Consider the following 21,500-nt stretch of genomic DNA (forward strand, 5'->3'; position numbering starts at 1 on the left):
ATTCTTAAACTGCCTTAAGTTAAAGTAAAAATCCAGTAAATAGTCTGCAGGCAGAATGTGTTTTTGAACCTTTAAAAAAGCTTTTCACACGAGATTAGTTAGAAACTCCAAGTCTTATTTATATTTTGTTTAGCAAGAAAAAATAATGTTGAGGTTTTCTATTTTTCAGTTTGGGAAATTTACTCTGTAAAAAACTGGTCTTATAAAAAAGATACTGGCAATGTTTCTGAGTTTAATTCTGCAAAGCTATGCAAGCATTGGCCAGTAAGAAGTTCATTTCTGACTTTCCCCACTTAAATTAGACACCTGCTCTTTACCCTCTGGCAAGAGAAACAACCAATTGTGGTAATATTTACTCTTTCCCTCAGCTATCTGGTTTCTCAAAGGTAATTCATTTTAATGGAAATTTGTTTATTATTTCATTTATTTAAAATATTTCTTGACTACATGGAAGAGCAAAAGCCCCTTTCATGATGTCTTATGAAATAAAATTATGTACAATAGCAAAACGAATTTAATTCAAGCAAAAATAAAATAATATGTTGATAAAATAATGAAAACATGAATTAGTTGTTTTTATCCATAATTACTGTTTACTTGTACCTGTTTTTTAAATATTGTATTTTTATATATTATATATTGTAATTGTATTGTATATTTATTGTTTTATTGATTATTGTTGTAAACCACCCAGAGTCCCTCTGGTAGGAAGAGATGGGTGGTGACAAATTTGATAAATAAATAAATAAAACAAGTTAATGCAAGAAGTTAATGCAAGTAGCAAACTTCCAGCCAAGGAGTTCTAAAATGTAACATATAATAAAACAAAATCAAGAAAGTGAAAGAAGGCAGATGGCTCTTGAACTTTCCTAAAAGCTTGTTATTATTGTATTTAACAGACATTAAGCCCTTTTGTGAGTTTCCAAGTTAGTTTACTTATTCTCTACCAGCAGCAACCTGAGCTTCTTTGGTTATAAAAGCAGCAGTAGCAGAATACAATTAATTTGAAAACATATACAGGTAGTCCTCATTTAGCGACCATTTGCAGTTACAACAGTGATGAAAAAGTAACTTTACAACCAATCCTCGCATTTATGACCTTTGCAGGTCTGTCAAGCAAAGGAAAGCTGAAGCAAGTCATGGTTTTACTTAGCAACCACTTCGCTTAACAACTGAGTTGCTGGTCCCAATTGTAGTCGCTAAATGAAGACTATCTGGATTTACAATTTATTATAAGAAACCCCTTTACAAATTGCTGATTTTGCATAGCTACCTTTGATTATACTAAGCTTTCTCCAGAATATTAGACTGTTCTTTACAAGTTTAAACAAGGTGATAGAAGATGTCCATAAACAACTTGCTGGAAAAATGTATATATTACGTATTTAGAAAAATATAAGTACAATACACTGGATATAGTAAACGTTAGATAATGTGAATAGTTTAGGCATCTTTGTGGAGAACATATGATTTCATTAAGCGTGTATTTTATCTGTTAGGTTTTTATGAGATACATGAGAAGTAACTTCTGCTGTGGTTTAAGTTAATTTCTGATAAATTGATACATCCTGCCCTGCCTGTGGCACAGAACAGTTTTTACACTTGTATTAACCTGGAAATATACAATAAAATAGTGATAGCTGGGATTTTAGAACATAACTTTTCACATAAGATTTCTACTGCAGTCTAAATTTTTTTAAAAATCAATTCAGAACTTAATTACAGTTTAAACTGCTATAATAAAATATGACTTCTCTAATAGTCACCTGAAAAACTCTGCTTGTACTATAGCTATCTGTACTATTCTGATAGATCAATATACTGTTATATTATCAAAATCCAAGTGTGTAAGTAAACTTACAAGTCAAATCGCAGGTTCTGTCTTTCCTCAAAAAAGTAATCCATTATAAATTTTCTTACAAAATCTGGATTCAAAGTATTGTCAATTACTTCTGTTCTTCCAAACTATAAAAGAATAATATTTTAAAGAAAGTGCATCAGTATATAAATATCTTTCTGTTCACGTATAGCTCACACACAAACACAGAATCAGCAATAAATATGAACATATGTGAACAAATTAGGGGCAGGTAGAAAGAGGAAATGACTTCAATTAAAAATCAGCTACTGGTATTATTTCAGTCCTTACTGAAATAAATATCAGAACCTATTCTCAAATATTTATTTGATGTATGTAATATATTAATGTTGCTCTTCTACTTAAAAAATCCAAAATGGATGACAAAGGGGTCTAATAAAAAAAAGTTGTAGCCCAATATGCTCCAAATTATTATGTCTTTGTCAAATCCTCAATTTCATTAAGAAGTCATTTAACCTAGTCTGTCACCTTTTTATTTTATAAGCCATGAGTAGGTAAGATTTTGGCCCTGCAGTCACATCAGGTGTTCAGATGGAGCATGTACACAAACATAATCACTTCTTACACTCGTATGTATAACAACATTTCCATAAACATCCTCCCCTTCTATTGGAAGAGGAAAAATTCCTTTCTTTCAATGTCAGCAAAAATCCAAGAATTTTCAGCCCATTTCCAGCCCAATTTGTTGGAATAAAACAGGAAAACAAAAGGCTTCCTTTTTTTTCTCCCAGGTGCCAAGTGGTGCATCTCTATTGCTAATGGCAACAGAAGCACCAATTTCCAGCCCTTGTACTTCCCATTTCTTTCCAGTGAAAAAAACAGTTCTTCTTGGCCTGGTCACCTGACTGAAGGCAGGCTGAGATTGTGTGGAGCTGCTGTATATAGCCCTTAGGCTGCTCACTTGTGGCTCATGTCCTGATTATTTTCTATTTTTTCCCTGTGTTGTAAACTCAGGAAAGAATTGGTCCTAGTATATTAAAAGGCCAGGTGATGCACCAAGAGTAAAAGGTAAAGGTAAAGGTTTCCCTTGACATTAAGTTTGAAACAAAGCTGAAGAGCCGGCGTTTGTCCGTAGACACTTCCGTGGTCATGTGGCCAGCGTGACTAAATGGAACGCCGTTACCTGCCTGCTGAAGCAGTACCTATTAATCTGCTCACATTTGCATGTTTTCGAACTGCTAGGTTGGCAGGAGCTGGGACTAGCAATGGGAGCTCACCCTGTCATGTGGATTCGAACCGCCAACCTTCCGATCGGCAAGCTCAGCAGCTCAGCGGTTTAACCCGCAGCGCCACCGCGTCCCATTGATGCACCAAGAACTGTACCTTAAATATGCCTGAAGGCCAATATATGCATGCTTGTTTCCAATTTTAACTTTTCAAAGGCTTTTTAAAAAATCAGAACCAAAATCATTATTTGATTATATTTTTGTTTAATACTGAACTGATTAATAAGAGGTAACAAACATAATAAAGGAAGCATCAGAACAAGTGCTTCTACATGAAAAATAATATTCAGTGAGTATGGGAAAAGAGTAAGTTTCTGCATTACTTGGTCTCAGAAAAAAAAACTAGAATTGGCAATAATCAAATCAATGAGCTGCAGATGTTATCACCTTCTTTGGCCCACTGAGGAGGCTGTTATTTAATAACATTTGTATTATTTCTTTTTTAATAAACCACAAAGAAAATCTCTGTATTTTCCAGAACTCTTTAGATTCTAGAGTTTTAGAACTCTAGAATAAAACTCTAGAGTACAGACAAGCTATATACAAATTTGAGCTTCTTAGACTGACTAGGAAATTACTGTAATTCAAATAATGAATTTGAACTTTAACAACAGCAATCTTCAAAAACAATTGAAGAATCACAGTAAGGAAAAGGAGAAAAATGGCTTTGTAATCTTCTGGAGGTATTTAAAGCTCTGAAACAAGGACACAAATTTGCAAAAGATGTGAAAGCTCTGAAAAGTAATAGTGATGCCTGTGTCTAAGATAGTCTGAGACAAAACTATGATGAGAAATTACTCCAGACAGCAGTACCATGCCACTTATCACTTCTCTACAGATTTGCTTATCAGGACAGTTCTTATCAACAGGATTGGCTTCAGCACTAAAAATATTACTTAAATAAATACAAGAGATGCTGCAAAATCTGTCTTCTTAAGACATATATAAACAGTCATGTTAAAGCCAGTCTGGTGTAGTGGTTAGGGTTCTGGTCTAGAAACCAGGAGACTGTGAGTTCTAGGCCTTCCTTAGGCATGAAAGCTGGCTGGGGGACTTTGGGCCAGTCACTCTCTCTCAACCCAACCCACCTCACAGGACTGTTATTGAGGAGAAAAGAGGAGCGGAACTATTAAGTATGTTTGCCACCTTGAGTTGATAAAAATGGGATAAAAGTGGGATAAAAATCTTTTAAAAAATACATAGCCTGATCTCCATACAGCCTATACCAGATACTATTTTTTTTGAAACTTTAAATAGGAGCTGTTGACCTATCTTAAAACTTACATATTTAACAATGTAGGCTTCAGTTTGACAGGTTATTTAACTGACTAACTATTCTAGGGATGTCTCCCTATACCTACCAATTTAAAAATAATCAAATGGGGGGTTAATTCTGGTTAAACATGGGTACAGAAAAGCAAATTGCTGTTATGCAAATCAACATACAACAACCTAAGATAGAAGGACTGGGGTTGATGGCTGCATTCACAAATAAGAAGTCCAAACCGAACTATGGATTATGAATTTGATTTGTTAAGCTAAGTGATATTCAGAAAGAAAAAGTAAATGCTACAAAGATCTTCTGCCAGAGCCATAGAAATCCAGTACAAAGCTGTGATGACATGAAAATGATGAAAATTACATTAAGACATCATAATGCAAACCCTGGACTTTCATACTTCATCCAAATGATGGACACAAGTATATAAGTTATGTGGTTTACATTGCAATACAGATTTCATCATTATTTGCATGCCACCAGCTCAAGGGACTCTAGGCAGCTTACAATAATATACTTAAAAATATCTTTAAAATCCAAATATTTTTAAAAAATTAAAGATCTTTCAAAGTCTAGTGTTGTCTTCCAAGTTCACTCTCCAAAGCCCTGCAGAAGGCATTTCAGATTATTCCTAAAGCATAAAAAGGTGAGAGCTGATCCACAATAATGTGGATGGAGAGAGAGCTCTCTCATGGAGAGAGCTGATCCACAATAATGTCACTGAGAATGTTATTTTCTAGGTTCCCACTCTCTGATCTTTCCAGGGGTTGGGACCCATAGCACCGCCCTCCAGCCATTGTGGGTAGTTTCTATCTTCTGGAGAAGACAGTCCCTAAGGTAACATGGGCCCAAATCGTATACAGCTAATATCTAGTAACTTGAATTGGACCCAGAAACCTATCAGCAATCAGTGCAGCACCTAACAGAATAGTTGTTATCCAGCTGAACTGGATATTACGTGTCAGCAGGCAAGCAGTTGTATTCTGAAACTTCTAGGCTATCTTCAGTACAACAAAGAAATGACAAAATGACAAATCACTGTCTTCAATGTCTCCTTGTCCTTATAGGCACAACTGGTGAACCTGCCAAAATTAACCAAAGACTTTTCTGGACATGGTATCTACCTGATGTTCCAGCAGAAGCTATGAGTCCAGAACCCCATTTGCCTCCCCTGGGGATATCTATAGGCTGAGCAAATGCATTTGAAGGTAAAGTGTACAGTCCTTAACTTTTTCCAGCTTTCAATCTCATGTTCTACATGATATATAAATGTAGCCAGTACATATTACTTCTAAGAATTTGAATCTAACTTTCCTTTATATGACAGTAAGTAACTGCTATATATAACATTACCTCTCTCCATTCTTTATTTCCCATCCCTTGTGTATACAAAACACAAACTGCAGAAGAGAAAAGAAACAGGCAATCAATTTCAAAGAGTTATGCATATTAACATTTCCATTATAGACTAATATTTAAGCTTTAATATTAGGCAGAACTTAAAACTATGTACCACAAGTATGTCTATTTAAGAGTTAATGAACTGAAATTGGTATCTGGAATTTTGAATATTTATATGGGGTGTTAAGTTTCCTTGCTTATTTGTAAAAATATATACAGATAATGATCGTATTTTTAAAAAAAGGCATCTGAGGCAGAGTTTAATTTATCGTGTAAACATACAAATTTACCAGAAATGGCAATTCCAGTTAATTTATACTGGAGCGGGCAACCCAAAGGCTGTTTGTCTCTTCCAAGGAGAAGCCCATAAAGAGAGCAAAGAGCCCCTCATCAGGGTCACTGAAAATAGGCAACGCATTTTATTTTAGAAATTTTAAACTTCAACATTTGTCCCTTGCACCAGGGGAGAAGTGGGAGGGTATTCTGGCTTAGTCCCCTTTTTTTATTTCTTCTCTTACATACCATATATGGCCAACTGTGGTCATCAGCCAAAAAAAGTATTGCCTATCTCAATTTACATCACTGTTTGTTTTTAAAGCGTCACTTTAACTATTAAAAATGTAATATATTTTATTGTACAATAGTAAAGGAAAGAGACTTAAAAGGAAAACAGTGACTATACTAATATTTCTTTATTTTTAATCTTTATCCCACCTTTATTATTTTTATAATAAAAGGCTGAGTGTTGCAGTAGAATTCATGCTTCCAGTGATACTATATATTTATCATTTTATCATGTATGTGGACTTCTGAAACTAAAAATCTGTCTCTTGAGAAGTTTCTCTATTTTTTAGCATCTTAATGATGTTATATATTAAAAAATAAAAAATGTTTCATAGTCTACTTTACCATTTTTTGGAAATGAGAGACAAAATAAGCCTTGGAAAAACAGGGAAAACATTTCCACAATTCTTTTTTTCAAGCTTTCATATCTCTAAGCACAGCTTACTTCAAAACTGCATTCAGATAGGTCCTGGTGTTCAATTAGCCCAGCAATGTCTGGCTTTTAAATTCATACAGTAAAAACTCAATTCAACAGTATATTTTGGGGAAGGAGTATCTGAAATTATATCAATGTAATGTATGTTATTTGCATAATTATGCAATTGATTTTTTAATGTAATTTATGTCAATTTATTTGCATGGCTACATAATTAGGCAAACATACATTGAAGCAAATGACATAAATTCTGTCAACTGTCTGAAAAGACTTTGCTCACTATTTGGGGTAAAGTCTGAGATACAAGTCTGCTCATTACATCTGAAGTCTGCTAAATGGAGCTCCAAATAATCTAAGTTTTTTGATATATAAAAGGCTAGCAAAGGAAGAATAAATTCTATCAATATTTCCCAAACTTTCCTTGATACATCAAGCTCAAAAGATATTTAAAAAACAGAATATTTTTATGATATTTTATTCCTACAGATTTATAGAGCCTTCACTGAACTGAAGACACAGATGATGCTTTCAGGATGTATAGGGGAGATGTTGGGGAATGTCAGTATTGGAGTAAATACACACATAAGGATTTGTCCAGGATAAAGATCTGGTGTCCTTTTTGTTGTTTTACCTGCTTTATGAAGTCATTAAAGATTTTTGAATCGTGTTTCTAAAACCCATCTTGAAAAAATTTTGCAAAATGTTACTGTATTATTATTATGCAATGAACAGCCTTATGCTTCTTATTTGGAAGTACAATTTGCATTAGCTGCTGAGAAAACTCATACTTTATGCAGATAGTTTAAATTTTTTACTTGTTAATCTCTGTATTTTACTTGGGCCATGTTATACAAAACAAAATTTGAATTGGAGTTTGATTACTTTGTCTTCCGCCAACCCTTCTTGTGAGTTTAAAAATAAGGACAAGAATATTTGTTGTATAGTATAATAAGTTTTGGGGACATAATTTTTTTACAATACATACAGGGTACGGAGAAACTTACAAAAGAAGTAGTATATGTCAGTTTTAGTATTCTGGAGTACTATAATATACATAAGAAAGGATTGTTAGCTTTTCAGCCAGTTCCTTGAATAACTCAAACTAAACAAAGATTAGCTAAACTAATCTTAGCAATATAGTCAGAAGGATAAGGAAGAGACAGTAAATTCACAGCTTCATTTCTTCACTGCCTTATTCCAAAAAGAGAACATCAAAATAATACTTACTTGGATCAGATTTTGAAAATGTATCTCTATCCAAAAGGTTCCTATTAATAAAACAAAATAAAATGATGTTTTGAGTAAAAACATTTTACTGAATAAATCATTTTACTGATTTATTAATCAGTGCATAAAATTTAGACAGAGTCAGATAGTAAGGCATTGGAGATCTGATCTTAATCAGATTGCAAATCTGATTATGCAGAGGCACTGTAAAATAAATGGCATCTTCTCTACAACTGAACTCAGTTTGGCTCAAGGAAACAGGATATTCAAAGATAATTCTGAACATGCAGAAGTTACACTAGGCGATCATTTATTTAAACAGTGTCCTAATTTAAAACAGCTAAATATCTGGCTATTGGAAGGCTCACAATGTCTGCCTTCTAAACTGTGAGTTCAAATTCACTGATATGTCTCAGTGTGTTGCAGCTAGACCAAGAAACTGGGATGCATAGGCTCAGGGATGAGCTTTCCATCCAGACACACATGTGTCACTAGTGAGGATATGCACTGGGGAGAAATGTACAAAGGGAAACCTTCAGTAAGATTGTCTGAAATTAGCTGCCAATGCAAGAGGGTTTTTGAACACAAAGAAGGAGCTGTTTTACATCCATGCCCAGAGAAGCAAATGGAAGTACCATGCCTATAAAGGTTAGAATAAAGGCAAAACACACTTAAATTGCAGCTGCCATATGGCCCAGTAGTTGGAGAATGATGTGGGCTCCTGCTCTTGTTAAGGAGAATGTATATGCCTGAAGCATACAGCAATGGTAGGAGAGTGGGTACTCCACTATTGTTGCTTCTATGAATTGGATAAAGTGCAAGGGAAAAATGGAAGAACTCTGACTGACCCAGACACGGAGGCATTGTAGGAGCTGAAGAACTTGAAACGTGCACTGAGATTACTCAGCACAAGTGTAAAATACTAAGAGCCAGTAACTTAGGAGAGGCCAAAACGGTACTTGGAGGTGGAGGAATACAACAACAGGTGCCATACATTTATTTTAAAAATCTCTGAAGAGACACATGATTAGGCAGTAAACTGGTAAATGTATTTGTAATGAGGGAAAAGGCGCCCTCAGGGTTGAACCAGTCCCTCCTCTGAGATCCTTCAGTTCTGAAGTAACCTGCGCCTGTGGGTGAACAGCGGCTGGTAGGTCTTCTTGCTGCCACCCGCACCCCCCCCCCTGCTATAAACCGGTTTCTCCCTTCCACATCAGCTCTCTGAGGAACCAGGAGAGGATTGAAGGGGAAAACCTCTCCCCTCCCTGGGTCTGGCTAAATACAAAAAGGGAAAACAAAACAAAATCTCTGGGAGTCTGTAGCTCAGCCAAGCTGAAGCGGGTGATAGAAGGCAACCAGTCAATTCCTGGATTGAGACAAAAATCAACTTTATTAAAGGTACCAAAAGGAAGTTAAGTTTCCACACACACAAGATGAGGGAGGGAAAGAGCCTTTCTAGAGTCTGCAAGCCTCCAAACCAAACCAAGTCCACTGCGTGCAGCAGCCCAAGCGCAGAGCTCCACAAACCAGCTCCAGAAACAGAGGACTGTGAGTGCTGGGATGGAGAGAAAAGGCCATTTGCAAGTCTATAAAGGAGTGAAAAGGGTTTTCACATGCAAATGGACTGAGATTGGCTAAATAGAAATTTATAGATTAAATAAGAATAGAAATAGTTGTAAACTTAATAGTAATAGGAAGATAGTAGAACAAGACAGGAGTATAATTTTGTACAATAAAATAGTTTTGTGTGGGAAAAACAAATACAGTCTTTGTGTCAGGGTTTTTCTTAATATGGTACAGAACACAAACAATGGTACAATAAAATGTACAAGGAAATAAACATCAAGGACATAATCTAACATAAAAACTATAGTATCTGATATAAAATTAATACTCCCATAATCAGTGGAAAACATCTAACTACAGTTCGGGATAATACTTTTTCTCCAAAAGCTTTTGAAATAACATGGTTTTAACAACCCCTTGAATCAAAAGAGTAAGAGCCAACCTTGCTTCAGGGGACAGGCTGTTCCAGACGGAGGGAGCCATGGCAGAGAAGGCCCATCCCTGAGAGACTGAGTTTTCATACTATCAGTAAAAAGCAAGAACTAATCTGTTGAATAAATGAAGAAGAGATGGAAACAAGCTAATACACTCCAAGAGTAGACTGCTAGGTAGGGTGAGAAGAAAAACTAATTGCAAGGTCTGAGCAATGTCTTTAAAAATATGGCTAGTTCTTGATTAATTGCAGTTGCTGAATTCTTCTGGACATAGTTTCCTAACTTTATTACTTATCCTTGGCTCTTGGATTTTCTTGTGAGCTTTTCTAAGTGGTTCTAGTCTGGGAGTGGGCAAAACCTGAGAGTTAATTTTTCTTTTTACCCCACCTAATGAATGATGCCACAGGTTATCCAAAGAGAGACTAGTGTTATTTCTATCCCAGCCTGGGTCTAAATCTTGACTGAAATGGGTCCAGATAATTTGTGTTGTCCAATGTTATCTGTAGCTGCTGTCCTGTTACCTTCTCTAGTACTTTTCTCAAAAAAGTTTGGGGATGGGGCAGAACATGTTCCTGTTGGCCACCTCAAGAGATGACCCCTTGTAGACAGGGTATACCACCACTTCCTTCAAGGCTGATGATTCCCCTTTCTCAAACAGGAATTCACCACTTCCCAAATCAAACCCTATATTCCCTCCCTGGCAACTTGATTAAGGCAAAAGAGGTAAGAATCCAGTCCATGTAAAATACTGCCCACTTCATCAGAATCCACAAACTCAAATCTTCCATTGGAAGATGTCTCCCTTAATTGGATTTTGACTAACCACCATCTAACTCTGAGTAAATTGAGTGATTTTGTCTACAAAATATCTAGCAAAAAGGTCACAGAAGCTCGCCAATGATTTATTTTGTCATCATTCATCAATAGAGTTATTTCTGTTTAAACCATGTTATTGGACAGCATTTTGCAGACATGAAAAGAACAGAAAAAATATGGATGCTTGGCACTCGTACTGCTAAAATATATGGCCAGACCTGGTTTCAGCAGGTCCCTACTTTTCTAGCTTTCCAGAAGTCTTTAAAAATCTGGCTCTTCTCTTCAGCATTGAGATAAGGTGAAGCTGGAGCCCAGTGATTGTTAATTGTTGATATACTGGGAGTGTTGTTTAGGGAGCTGGGATTTGTTTTATTTTATTTATTTTGGACATTGATTTTATTATTTTTCTTTGGCTTTTATTGCTGTTTTTGTGAGCTACCCAGGGTTGTGGCACAAAAGATGGGCAGCCAAATATTTTAAAGAAATAAATGAAAATAAATATTGACTTATACCCATGCTTGATTATATTCTTTGTCTTTTACCAGCATTGCTATAGATGTTTTTCTGTCATTTATCTCCTAGGACAACTAAGTAAATCAAGTAAGGCCCTTAACAAGAGAGACTGCTGTGAGCAAACCTGCCTACTACTTTTTTCAACTTTGTATTCCAAGGGTCAAGTAGGTACATGGACAAACTGCTGCCAAATAGTTGGGAAATACCCCAAACACCTACTGAAAACCAGGTTCCATAAGTCTATAGCTGGCCATTGTAATAGATCTCTCCCCTCTGATATTGGTGGTGCTGACAACCCTTAGCCACCAGAAAGTGATCTGTTCCCCCTCCCACATTAGAGCACAGTCCAACTGTTCCAAGGCAGAAGCCAGATCAAAAGTGTGATTTCCTGAGTGAATTCCAGTAGGCCCATAATGACCTAGGATGAAGCCAGAATTCTCATGGAGACCATAGAATCCTAAAGTAATCTCACCCCAGGAAGGAAAACTGAAATTCCTCAAGGCTAGCAGTTTGGAAGAATCAACCACCAATGCTGGTTGAGCAAGTTGGGCAGGGATTCTGGCAGGCAGTAGGACTGTTCAACTGCAGCACCCTAATTGATATTTTGAAAACACTTTCACAAACAAGGCCTCATATCCAGCAACCTTGGAATAGCAAACCCCACATTCACTAGCATTGATGATGTTACCTAGTCAAGTAATAAAATGTCTGCAAACAACCAAGCTCAGAGAGCACCAAGGACTCTACAGTTCAACCCTGAGCTACATATATTCTATTCTATTGGATAACAAAATTGTAATTTTTTTGTACTATCCTCACAACTATCTCATGAGTCAAACATTTTAAGCAATAAGGATGTTTGGATATTTATTCAACTTGTTTATGTCCTGACTAAGAAAAGACCACACTGAGACGAGGAGATAGTCTCTAGTGTTTTTACTGCTATTGTAGACAGAAAATCCTACCAAACTGAAGAAGCGTAGGAAAACCCAGACAGATAAATCCCAAAACTCAAGGCAGGTCTGTTCTGGGTTTCTATGAATGACAGCTCAAAGTCTCTAAACTACGCATGTGTTTTCCCCCCTGGATAAGGGCTTCCTCCTGCTCACCATCCGTACACATGACAGTTTGGCTGCCCAACTTGCAATATGACCCTAGTCAGTCTACAAATTCAAAAAATTGTAAATTTAAAAATTACAAATTTAAAAACAATCATAAAAACAATACTCATCAAAAGCAAACAACAGCTTGGCAACTGAGGATACCAACCAGCATACTTACATCACCCATTAGAGACAGATTCAACATCCTGGCCCAATGCTCATGACAACAGTTAGGTCTTTAGTGCCTTACAAAAGACCAACAGGCCAGGCACCACAACAGAGAAGACACACTTCCTGGGTCCCCAAAATTTCCTATTTGCTGCATATACTGACAGCAAAAAGACATGCAGTTTCAGGAAAAGAAGTCTGGGTTCTAATACGCAGGCTTTCATTTTTAACTACCTTTCCTCTTTACTCAGGATAATCTACCAAGCATAAAACAGAGATTCATAGATAACGTGCCCAGTTATTCAAGCAATAGTTAAGAACTATTTTAAAAAAACAGTTTTCTTAACCTACATAGGAAAAATTGTAGAACAGACAGCAGGACAGACAATCCCAGTTCCACTTAAATATGTAGTGATCCCAACATTTTGCATCACTGTCTAGCCCACTGTGACGTTATTCCTCCTACAATTATCAAGTGTGGCTCCTGGTCACCCAATGGTTGCTCACTTCTAGACCTGGGTAGTATTGAGGTCAAGCTAAACATCCATACAACCATGTGAAAAAGAAAGTACATCCTCTTTGAGTTCTATGGTTTTACTTATCAGGACATAAAAATCATCTGGTCCTTAGCAGGTCTTAAAATTAGGTAAATACAACCTCAGATGAACAACAACACATGACATATTATACCATGTCATTATTCATTTTACAAAAATAAAGCCAAAATGGAGAAGCCATATGTGAAAAACTAAGTACACCTTATGATTCAATAGCTTGTAAAAACACCTTTAGCAGCAATTACTTGAAGTAATAGTTTTCTCTACGACTTTATCAGTCTCTCACATTGTTGTGGAGGAATTTTGACCCACTCTTCTCTACAACATTGCTTCAGTTCATTGAGGTTTGCAGGCATTTGTTTATGCACAGCTCTCTTAAGGCCCGCCACAGCATTTCAATTGGGTTGAGGTCTGGACTTTGGCTGGGCCATTGCAACACCTTGATTCTTTTCTTTTTCAGCCATTCCATTGTAGATTTGCTGGTGTGCTTGGGATCATTGTCCTGTTGCATGACCCAATGTCGGCCAAGCTTTAGCTGTCAGACAGATGGCCTCACATTTGACTGTAGAATACTTTGGTATACAGAGTTCATGGTCAACTCAATGACTGCAAGGTGCCCAGGTCCTTGCAAAACAAGTCCAAATCATCACCCCTCCACCACCGTGCTTGACAGTTGGTATGAGAGGTTTGTGCTGATATGCTGTGTTTGGTTTTTGCCAAACATGGCACTGTGCATTATGGCCAAACATCTCCACTTTGGTCTCGTCTGTCCAAAGGACATTGTTCCAGAAGTCTTGTGATTTGTTCAGATGCAATTTTGCAAACCTAAGTCGTGCTGCCATGTTCTTTTTAGAGAGAAGAGGCTTTCTCCTGGCAACCCTTCCAAACAAATCATACTTGTTCAGTCTTTTTCTAATTGTACTGTCATGAACTTTGACATTTAACGTGCTAACTGAGGCCTGTAGAGTCTGAGATGTAACTCCTGGATTTTTTGCAATTTCTCTGAGCATTTGCACAGCCTGACCTTGGGGTGAATTTGCTGGGACGTCCACTCCTGGGAAGATTGGCAACTGTCTTGCATGTTTCCCACTTGTGAATAATCTTCCTCACTGTAGAATGAGTGTTTCTACTATTCTGTTTCTACTGTTGGGCTTTTAAACAGTGATAATTTTAACAATGTATTGCAAATAAGCCAACAAAAAAGGACAAACCTACGAGAGGTCCATAATGCAGCTTGAAAACTACACAACCTTTGGTCAATTAAATAAAACTTACTTCACCCAAACATAAGTGTAACATTTAATCATTAATCTATGATATAAAATAAACTTTTGGGGAAAAAACCCTAATATTTAAAGCTTTCCGGCCTGAGCACTGGAAGAATAATCTTATTCTCTACAACCCTAATGTGACAATTTATATGCAGCTGCATTCAACATACAGTAATCAATACATTCTTCTCTTTCTTAGAACATAGTTACACTGGATGAAAAATACTCATGTTCTAAAATCATAAAAATGTGCTCTGGCTATGTCTACTTAGCAGAGACTTGTTTTCTAGGTAGCTATCCCAAATGTATCGCTGAGATTTAGTAATTTTAAAAATTTGTTAGCATTCTCCCCCTTTAGTAGAACCAATAAATGTTGCTGAATATATCAGCATTGCAGTTACTGAAGATCTACCATGAATTACCATCATAATTCTATTACCTGTACACTTAAAGTGTGCAATGTTTCATCCCATTCAATCACGTTATAGCTTTCTCTATGGCTAGATCATATTATTTTCTCTCTGTTCAAAGAGCAAGGACAATCCTCTCAAGGGGATAAAGTTTCAGGAATGGGAAAGAATTGCATCTCTTGATGGAGAGATGAGATTTAATAAGATGGATTTGGTCTTTGAAGGGGAATTTCCATCCCAGCTGTAAAGCTAGTAACATCTGCTAATTTATTTTCCTTTTTAACATCAGTTTGCTCTCCTTTATAATCAGGGTTTCCCAGGTTACAAGACATCAACAGGTACTGCTGAGTACCGATTATGACAAATTAAAAAAAAAGAAGAAGGAACATAATGGTAGGTGGAAGAGTTATTAACACAGCGAACTTTGTTTTGAGGGCATTACAAAAATTACTCAAGAAAAAAAAGGACTGATCTGCAGTCCTGTAAAAGGTATAATCACAATTCTATTGCATCCATCCATTGATTGCATCCATCGTTTCTTTCCAATCAATCGTATTTATTTCAGTTTTTTAGTCACATCAAATTTTAGTACTAGAGTTAAGCTATTTGACCGGTATGTTTATTTAATGTTTTCAAATAATCACTTTCCTGAATGGGTAGAAATGACTAGACACCATGAACAATGGTTCTTTCACTTGCTAGTCAACATTTCACAGTAGTAGCTTTGTTGGAGTAGTAAGCTTGCCCTGATGAAATATTTTCATTGTTACTAAAAATGAAGCTGAAAAATAAATAAATAAATAAATAAAATGTATTTAAGTTTCTTTCTACAGGAGTACAGACCATAAGAACCTAAAACTATTTCAAATATTACCTGTATATTTCATATACAGTACAGACTTTGTGCCTGTGTGTTCTACTCAGAAATGTTCTATGGCTGAGAATAACATTTGTGGGAAGCCTTTCTCTACTGTCTGCATGTTTCCAGATCATGGCTCTTGTTTTTTCTCTCAGTTCCCCGAGGCTGCTACAGCAGCTTAAGAAACAAACAATACCACTAGGGAAAGGCTGTTGCATGAGGAGTGTTGTATGAATATGTCTCATAAAACTTTGGCCCATGCATGGAAATCCATATATTTTGTTATACAAAAATAATAGCCTAAGATCATGTAACTGCTTTACAGCTACTTGGGGATGAAGGTAAGCAAGGTAAAATTTATTCAAAGGACTGAACATTCTCCCACTGAGCCTGAAATGATGGTCATTAGGAAGGCCACTTTGAAAGTGACTAAAAGATTAGAATTTGCAAGAGGTGGAAAGGATTTAGATTAAAAGGGTAACAGTCATAGCTTCACTAAAGGATAGCTTTTCATAGATACCTTAAAAAATTCTTCACAAGAGGTGAGAAAAAAATGTATATTCAACAGCTAATTAGCTTCAAGAGAGAGCTGTCAGATTTATCCTGAGTAATGATAAAGTGAAACTTTGCAACTTCAGTGAAGAAGAAAAAACTGATAAACAATATGCAACAGATATACAATCTAATGCATATAAACTGCAGGAAAGAAAAATAAGACCAGTTTTGATATAATAAAGACAAGATAAAATCCATGCCAGGGATTTCTCAGTGCCAGTTTGTGACTTCATGGCTTTTATGACAACCGAGTTTGTTATTCACAAGGCACATTTATTCACTTTTGATTTCACAAGATGTGAAGAGTGATAGTGAATACAATAAAAATGGGTAGAGGGGAGGTGGGGATGGGAAGGATGCTATTATTAATCCAGTGTCATGGCTAAACCACTTGGTGAGATATGAACCAGCAGCCAAGTTGTCCACCTGCTAGAGTAAAATAATCCAACAGACTTATAGAAAAAAAAAATAAGATTACTGAATGCTTTGGGGGAATTTTCAAGATGACAGCAACTGTAGCAAGGCCTAGTTTTGCTATGGAATGACGAGATGAAATGGGCCATTGATACAGTATTATCACTTCTGATGATTCTTTTCATTATGACTTCATTATTAGATTTCAGAGGATCCATGAGGAATGAATCAGATTTGGAGATGACTAGAACCCATCCATGAAAAAATGTGTGAGTGAACTGAACATATGACGGAACATAGCTTGGAATATTTTGAGTCTTTCTTTGCTAGTTAACACTGCATCCCTCAATAGCTGCCTAGCAGAGTTATCCTGTGTGGTTAGGAGACTTTTAATACCAACCCCTATAAATGTTGGAGCCCATAAACAATTGCTGTGACATGTTTACAAGGCATTTAGAAGATATACGGTACTAATTGATGCACTTCTGAATAAGTGTCCTGTTTCCCATTTGCTCCACTTGGTCAAAATCCGTTTCAGCCAAATTTATTACTGGAGACAACAGCCTACCCAATTCTCAAGAAACCTAAACTGGACTGAGTTCCTAATAACTATTGTACAGTTGCTAATATCCCTTTCTTGGGGAAGGTGCTGGGTGGGGAGGAGAGGGGTACCAAGAAAAGAGAGATCTCTTACTAGAGCCTTGAACTGAAAGAGGGCATTTGAAGTTAGTCATCCTAGAACTTTAGATTGCCCCATTCTAATATTTATAGTAACATGAAGAAGAATAAATGATTCTGTGAATTTGAGCATTAAGATTATTACTTCTAAAGTTAGCAAACAGATTAAGTACAAAGTTCTTTCCTAGTGCCAGGTGCCCCAACCATTTAGGCTAGGGGGCACATTTGACACTTTGAAAGCATATTTACTTTTAAGTAAAAAAAAAATGTAAGTAGGATGACAAGCATATTGTTGCCCTTGGGCCCAACTTGGGAACCCAGGCCCTGTGCCTTCTGCTGATACTCATTTTTCTCCCAGAAATAATTCAAAGCAGTAACATGGGAAAAATAAGGTCAGTACTATTACCAAAACACACACATCTTAAGAACATATGATAAAAGATGAGGGACAGTTTGCAGTGGGAATATATTGAAGGGAGAGTTTTTAGCCACAAATATAGATCAAAGCCTTTGTATTACCACAGCAAGAACCAAAGACATGAATTAATTATTCCTTTTTACAGGAGAAAATCCCTGTTTGTAATAATTATGCTTATTGCCTCTGTTTTTCCTGTGGACCAATTATTTTTTTTAAAAGAAAAAAAGTATGAATTCTTAATAAATAAATAAATACTTCTATTTATTAAGGTTTAATAAATTCTTAATGAATTATTTATTATGGCATTCATACACTAATTTGCTATGTTAAAAATATTCAGAAATATGGATATTCCTAGATCTAATTTCAGCCTCTCCGACACATCTCTATAAGTTAAATCTGAACAGGGCTGAATGCATTATCCATACACATAGTGTATGGTGGTCAGGATGCTTTCCCTCTACTGAAATAATAAATTCTCATATCCCCTTTTTTCAAGTGTATAAAGCTCAATATAATCTATACAGAACCTGAGCTGTGATAGACTGATTTGATTTTCAATTGAAAATGAGAATACAAACCTGAAAATCACAAGTATTTGCCAGCTGTGCTGAAGGGTGGACATTGTATGACTTTATGCTGGCAGGAAGATTTCACGTGACTCCTTGTTTACAGAGACTTTGCCCTTGTGAATCCAGGGAGATAGAAACTCTTGCATATGTCCTCATATGGTATCCTTTTTATGATGCCCCAAGATGTGCTTTGATCTCCCCAATCACTTCTAAATTTGAGGGTCATACTGATAGATTTTATGTTTATTACTTTTTAAGGGATGCTAACTCTCACACCAGGTGGCCAAATATTTTTATCAAGTTATACAATTGCGCAAAACTTTAAATTAAATATGTTGTTTTACTGTTTTATTGTTTTCCTTTTTTTTCCTGATAATGAAATGCGGGACTAAACTATTTCTCTTCTTCTGTTGTAAAATCTGGTGAAAGACTGTAATAAAGATGTTTGAATTTGAATACAATAGTCATAAATATACATGATAGGTTAAAGAAGTAAGGGCTGGTGCTGAAAGCCATCTGGTTGAACCTAGCACCAGGCAAAGCATATTAGTGTTGCCTCAGGCAGCCTTCAGCTTTGTAGTGCGTAACTGATTATTTCAATTGGGCACATAAAGACATTATAATGGCCAGCCTGCATACTGAATAAGCAATAAAAAGAATTCAACAGGGAAATCTTCCAAATGATTGTGAGAAGGATACATGTTAAAAGCATGTTAACTTATAACACAACAGTGAATGAATGAATGTGAATGAAATTTATTTATCAGATTTTTATCACTGCCCATCTCCCCCACACGGGGGAAATGGAGTCAAATCATTTATAATATACAATCATACACATATAAATAAATATCAATCACATTATACTATTAAAAACAACAATTTAACTGCAAAAGTGAGCATAATAGGTTAAACATCTCATCTCAGAATAAGTCTTAGTCTTCCATTATAAAACTTTACCTACACTTGATGTTAAGGTGAAATCTTAACATACTTTAGGACTGCACAAGCTACCTAAATTTTGATGACTACATCGACATTTTCATCTAGTAATCTTGGCAACAATAAAGAAGTGGGTTGTCATTGGCTTTTCTTTTCTTTTTTTTTACTTCCCAGTCTAATCTACAGTTCTGGGGACTTAGGACTGTTTGCAAACAAAGTACAGCTGCTCCTACAAAGAGAGTATTAGCAATATGACAAATAAACCACTGGACAAAGTTAAACATTTAACAGTAAGTAGAGATCTACAGCACAGGTATAGTGTATTGATAAATGTAACTTGACTTCTGCAGCCATACAGAAAACTACTGTGGAAATTTCCTCCTCTACTTTCACCCTTTAAACCTGATTCAACTACAGTGCATGAAAGACCAGGAAATGGCCAACATGCCAACATTCCATACAATCTTTTGACTTTACTTCACTGGGTTACTATTCTGCATCCTATGTTCTAAACCTTTAGGTAAAACATTTCCTCCATGGAAATCAAGACACATTTAAACATGGGTACACCAATGCTTATCTTTCTAGCTAATGCAACAATGCTTTAACACTCCTGGAGTACATTTCACATCTCCTATTTTGAGAGAGACATGCTAAAAATCCTGATAGACGCTTTGCTAATAAAGGTGCATTACTGAAAACTAAAAAGTTCTAGGACCATGCTAGAAAATCTGAATGTCAGTGTGTGTATAAAACACTCTGAATACTGGAAACATGTAGTAAACATGCAAATTATTGTTTCTACCATATATGTTTATGCATCACACAACTTACAAATCTGAAAGAAAAGTTTCCAATAAATTTTCTAATAAAAACCTTATGCAGTGATAATGAGAGGGCCAGTGTGGCATAGTGGTTAAGATGAATGGATGGCCATTGGGAAGATCTAAGTTCTAGCTCACTCTCAGTGACAGAAACTCACTGGGTGATTCTGGGCCAGTCACTTTCTCTCAGCCCAAGCCACCTCACAGGGCTGTTGTTGTATGGGAAATTGGGAAGAAGGAGCACTATGTATGTCAAGTTGAGCTCCTGAACAAAAAACAGGATATAAATCTGTTAACTAAATAAAACACATGTTGGTCTTGAATGTGCACAGAATGTATGATTAGAAATGTGAGGGCAGAAAAAAAACAAGAAAATATTGAGAGTGAAATCCTCATTTTTCTACAGGAACTTTCTTTTTCTGAAAATTGAAAAAAATATTGAGACATTTCCTAAAATTTTATTTTAAACTAGGTCTATTAGATCTGGGCTGCAAAACTTCTGATGGCCTCTAGATGGCAGCAAAGCAATGCGGAATGCTTTGGATGCCATCTAGTGATCCTCAGAGGCTTTACAGTCTAGGCTTAGTAGTCCTAGTTTTAACCTTTGCTAGTTATTTGTGGCTTAGCATATTGTGTAAAGCCAACTCGCTTGGTTATTTATGGTTCAGTATGTTACACAAGCTTAGAAAATGGATTAAAACAGTAATGAAGTAAAGCATGGGATGGGAAGGCAACTTATATCAAGAAGGTTAGTTAAAAAGGAAGACATCAGCTTCAAACAATTATGTAAAGAAAAACAAAAAACACCTCAACAGGAAGAGTTCTGGGAAGGAAGATTTAATGGGCTCTCAAATGTCTGCGGCTTGTTTATTAAACCATGAGACTCCATCACACTAAGCCAACAATTTAAATTAAAAATGTTTGTGTGTATGTGTGTGAGTAACAAGGTTCTCACACATGCACTATGCCATGTTTTATTTAACCATTGTTCATCAACTAAATCACAATTGGATGGGTTTGTATAACATACTAAGCCAAAATTGTGGTTTATAAATGACAATGGCTGGGTTCACACAACATGCTAAGCCAAAACTAAACAAACCATATTACAACTTAACTGTGTTATATGAAGAAGGCTGTGTATGAAACAAAAGTGTTCATCTTATTACTTGATTTTTTTTTCTAGCACTGAACCATAGCTATGAGAATTTACATACTGAATGTAGTCCCACTGAGTCTACTGGTCTACTGATTGTGAATTCATGCAAATGGGGATGAGTGAATCTGTATTACAATTTCTGTTTTTCAGTTTTGCATATACAACAAAACCTAGATTTAACAAACCAATTAGAGGAAGGGATGTCAATTATTTATGAATGTCCATCAAA

General features: G+C 36.1%; 1 protein-coding gene across 3 annotated transcripts in view; it reads right to left on the bottom strand.

Moving 5' to 3' along the window:
- The window catches only part of CPNE8 (copine 8), an 85,039-nt gene that overhangs the window by 57,433 nt on the left and 6,106 nt on the right, over positions 1 to 21,500 (bottom strand). For 2 of the 3 annotated variants that reach the window (XM_063307962.1, XM_063307961.1), the window contains exons 2-4: positions 8,013 to 8,053; positions 5,738 to 5,784; positions 1,862 to 1,965 (exon numbers count right to left, since the gene is read on the bottom strand). In XM_063307962.1, coding sequence (XP_063164032.1) covers positions 1,862 to 1,965; positions 5,738 to 5,784; positions 8,013 to 8,053 — 192 coding nt within the window. Of the gene's footprint in view, positions 1 to 1,861; positions 1,966 to 5,737; positions 5,785 to 8,012; positions 8,054 to 21,500 lie in introns of those variants that run through there. The other variant, XM_063307963.1, reaches the window with a different exon arrangement.

This window comes from Candoia aspera, chromosome 7, assembly GCF_035149785.1.
Source record: "Candoia aspera isolate rCanAsp1 chromosome 7, rCanAsp1.hap2, whole genome shotgun sequence".
In the NCBI taxonomy this organism is placed as follows: Eukaryota; Metazoa; Chordata; class Lepidosauria; order Squamata; family Boidae; genus Candoia; species Candoia aspera.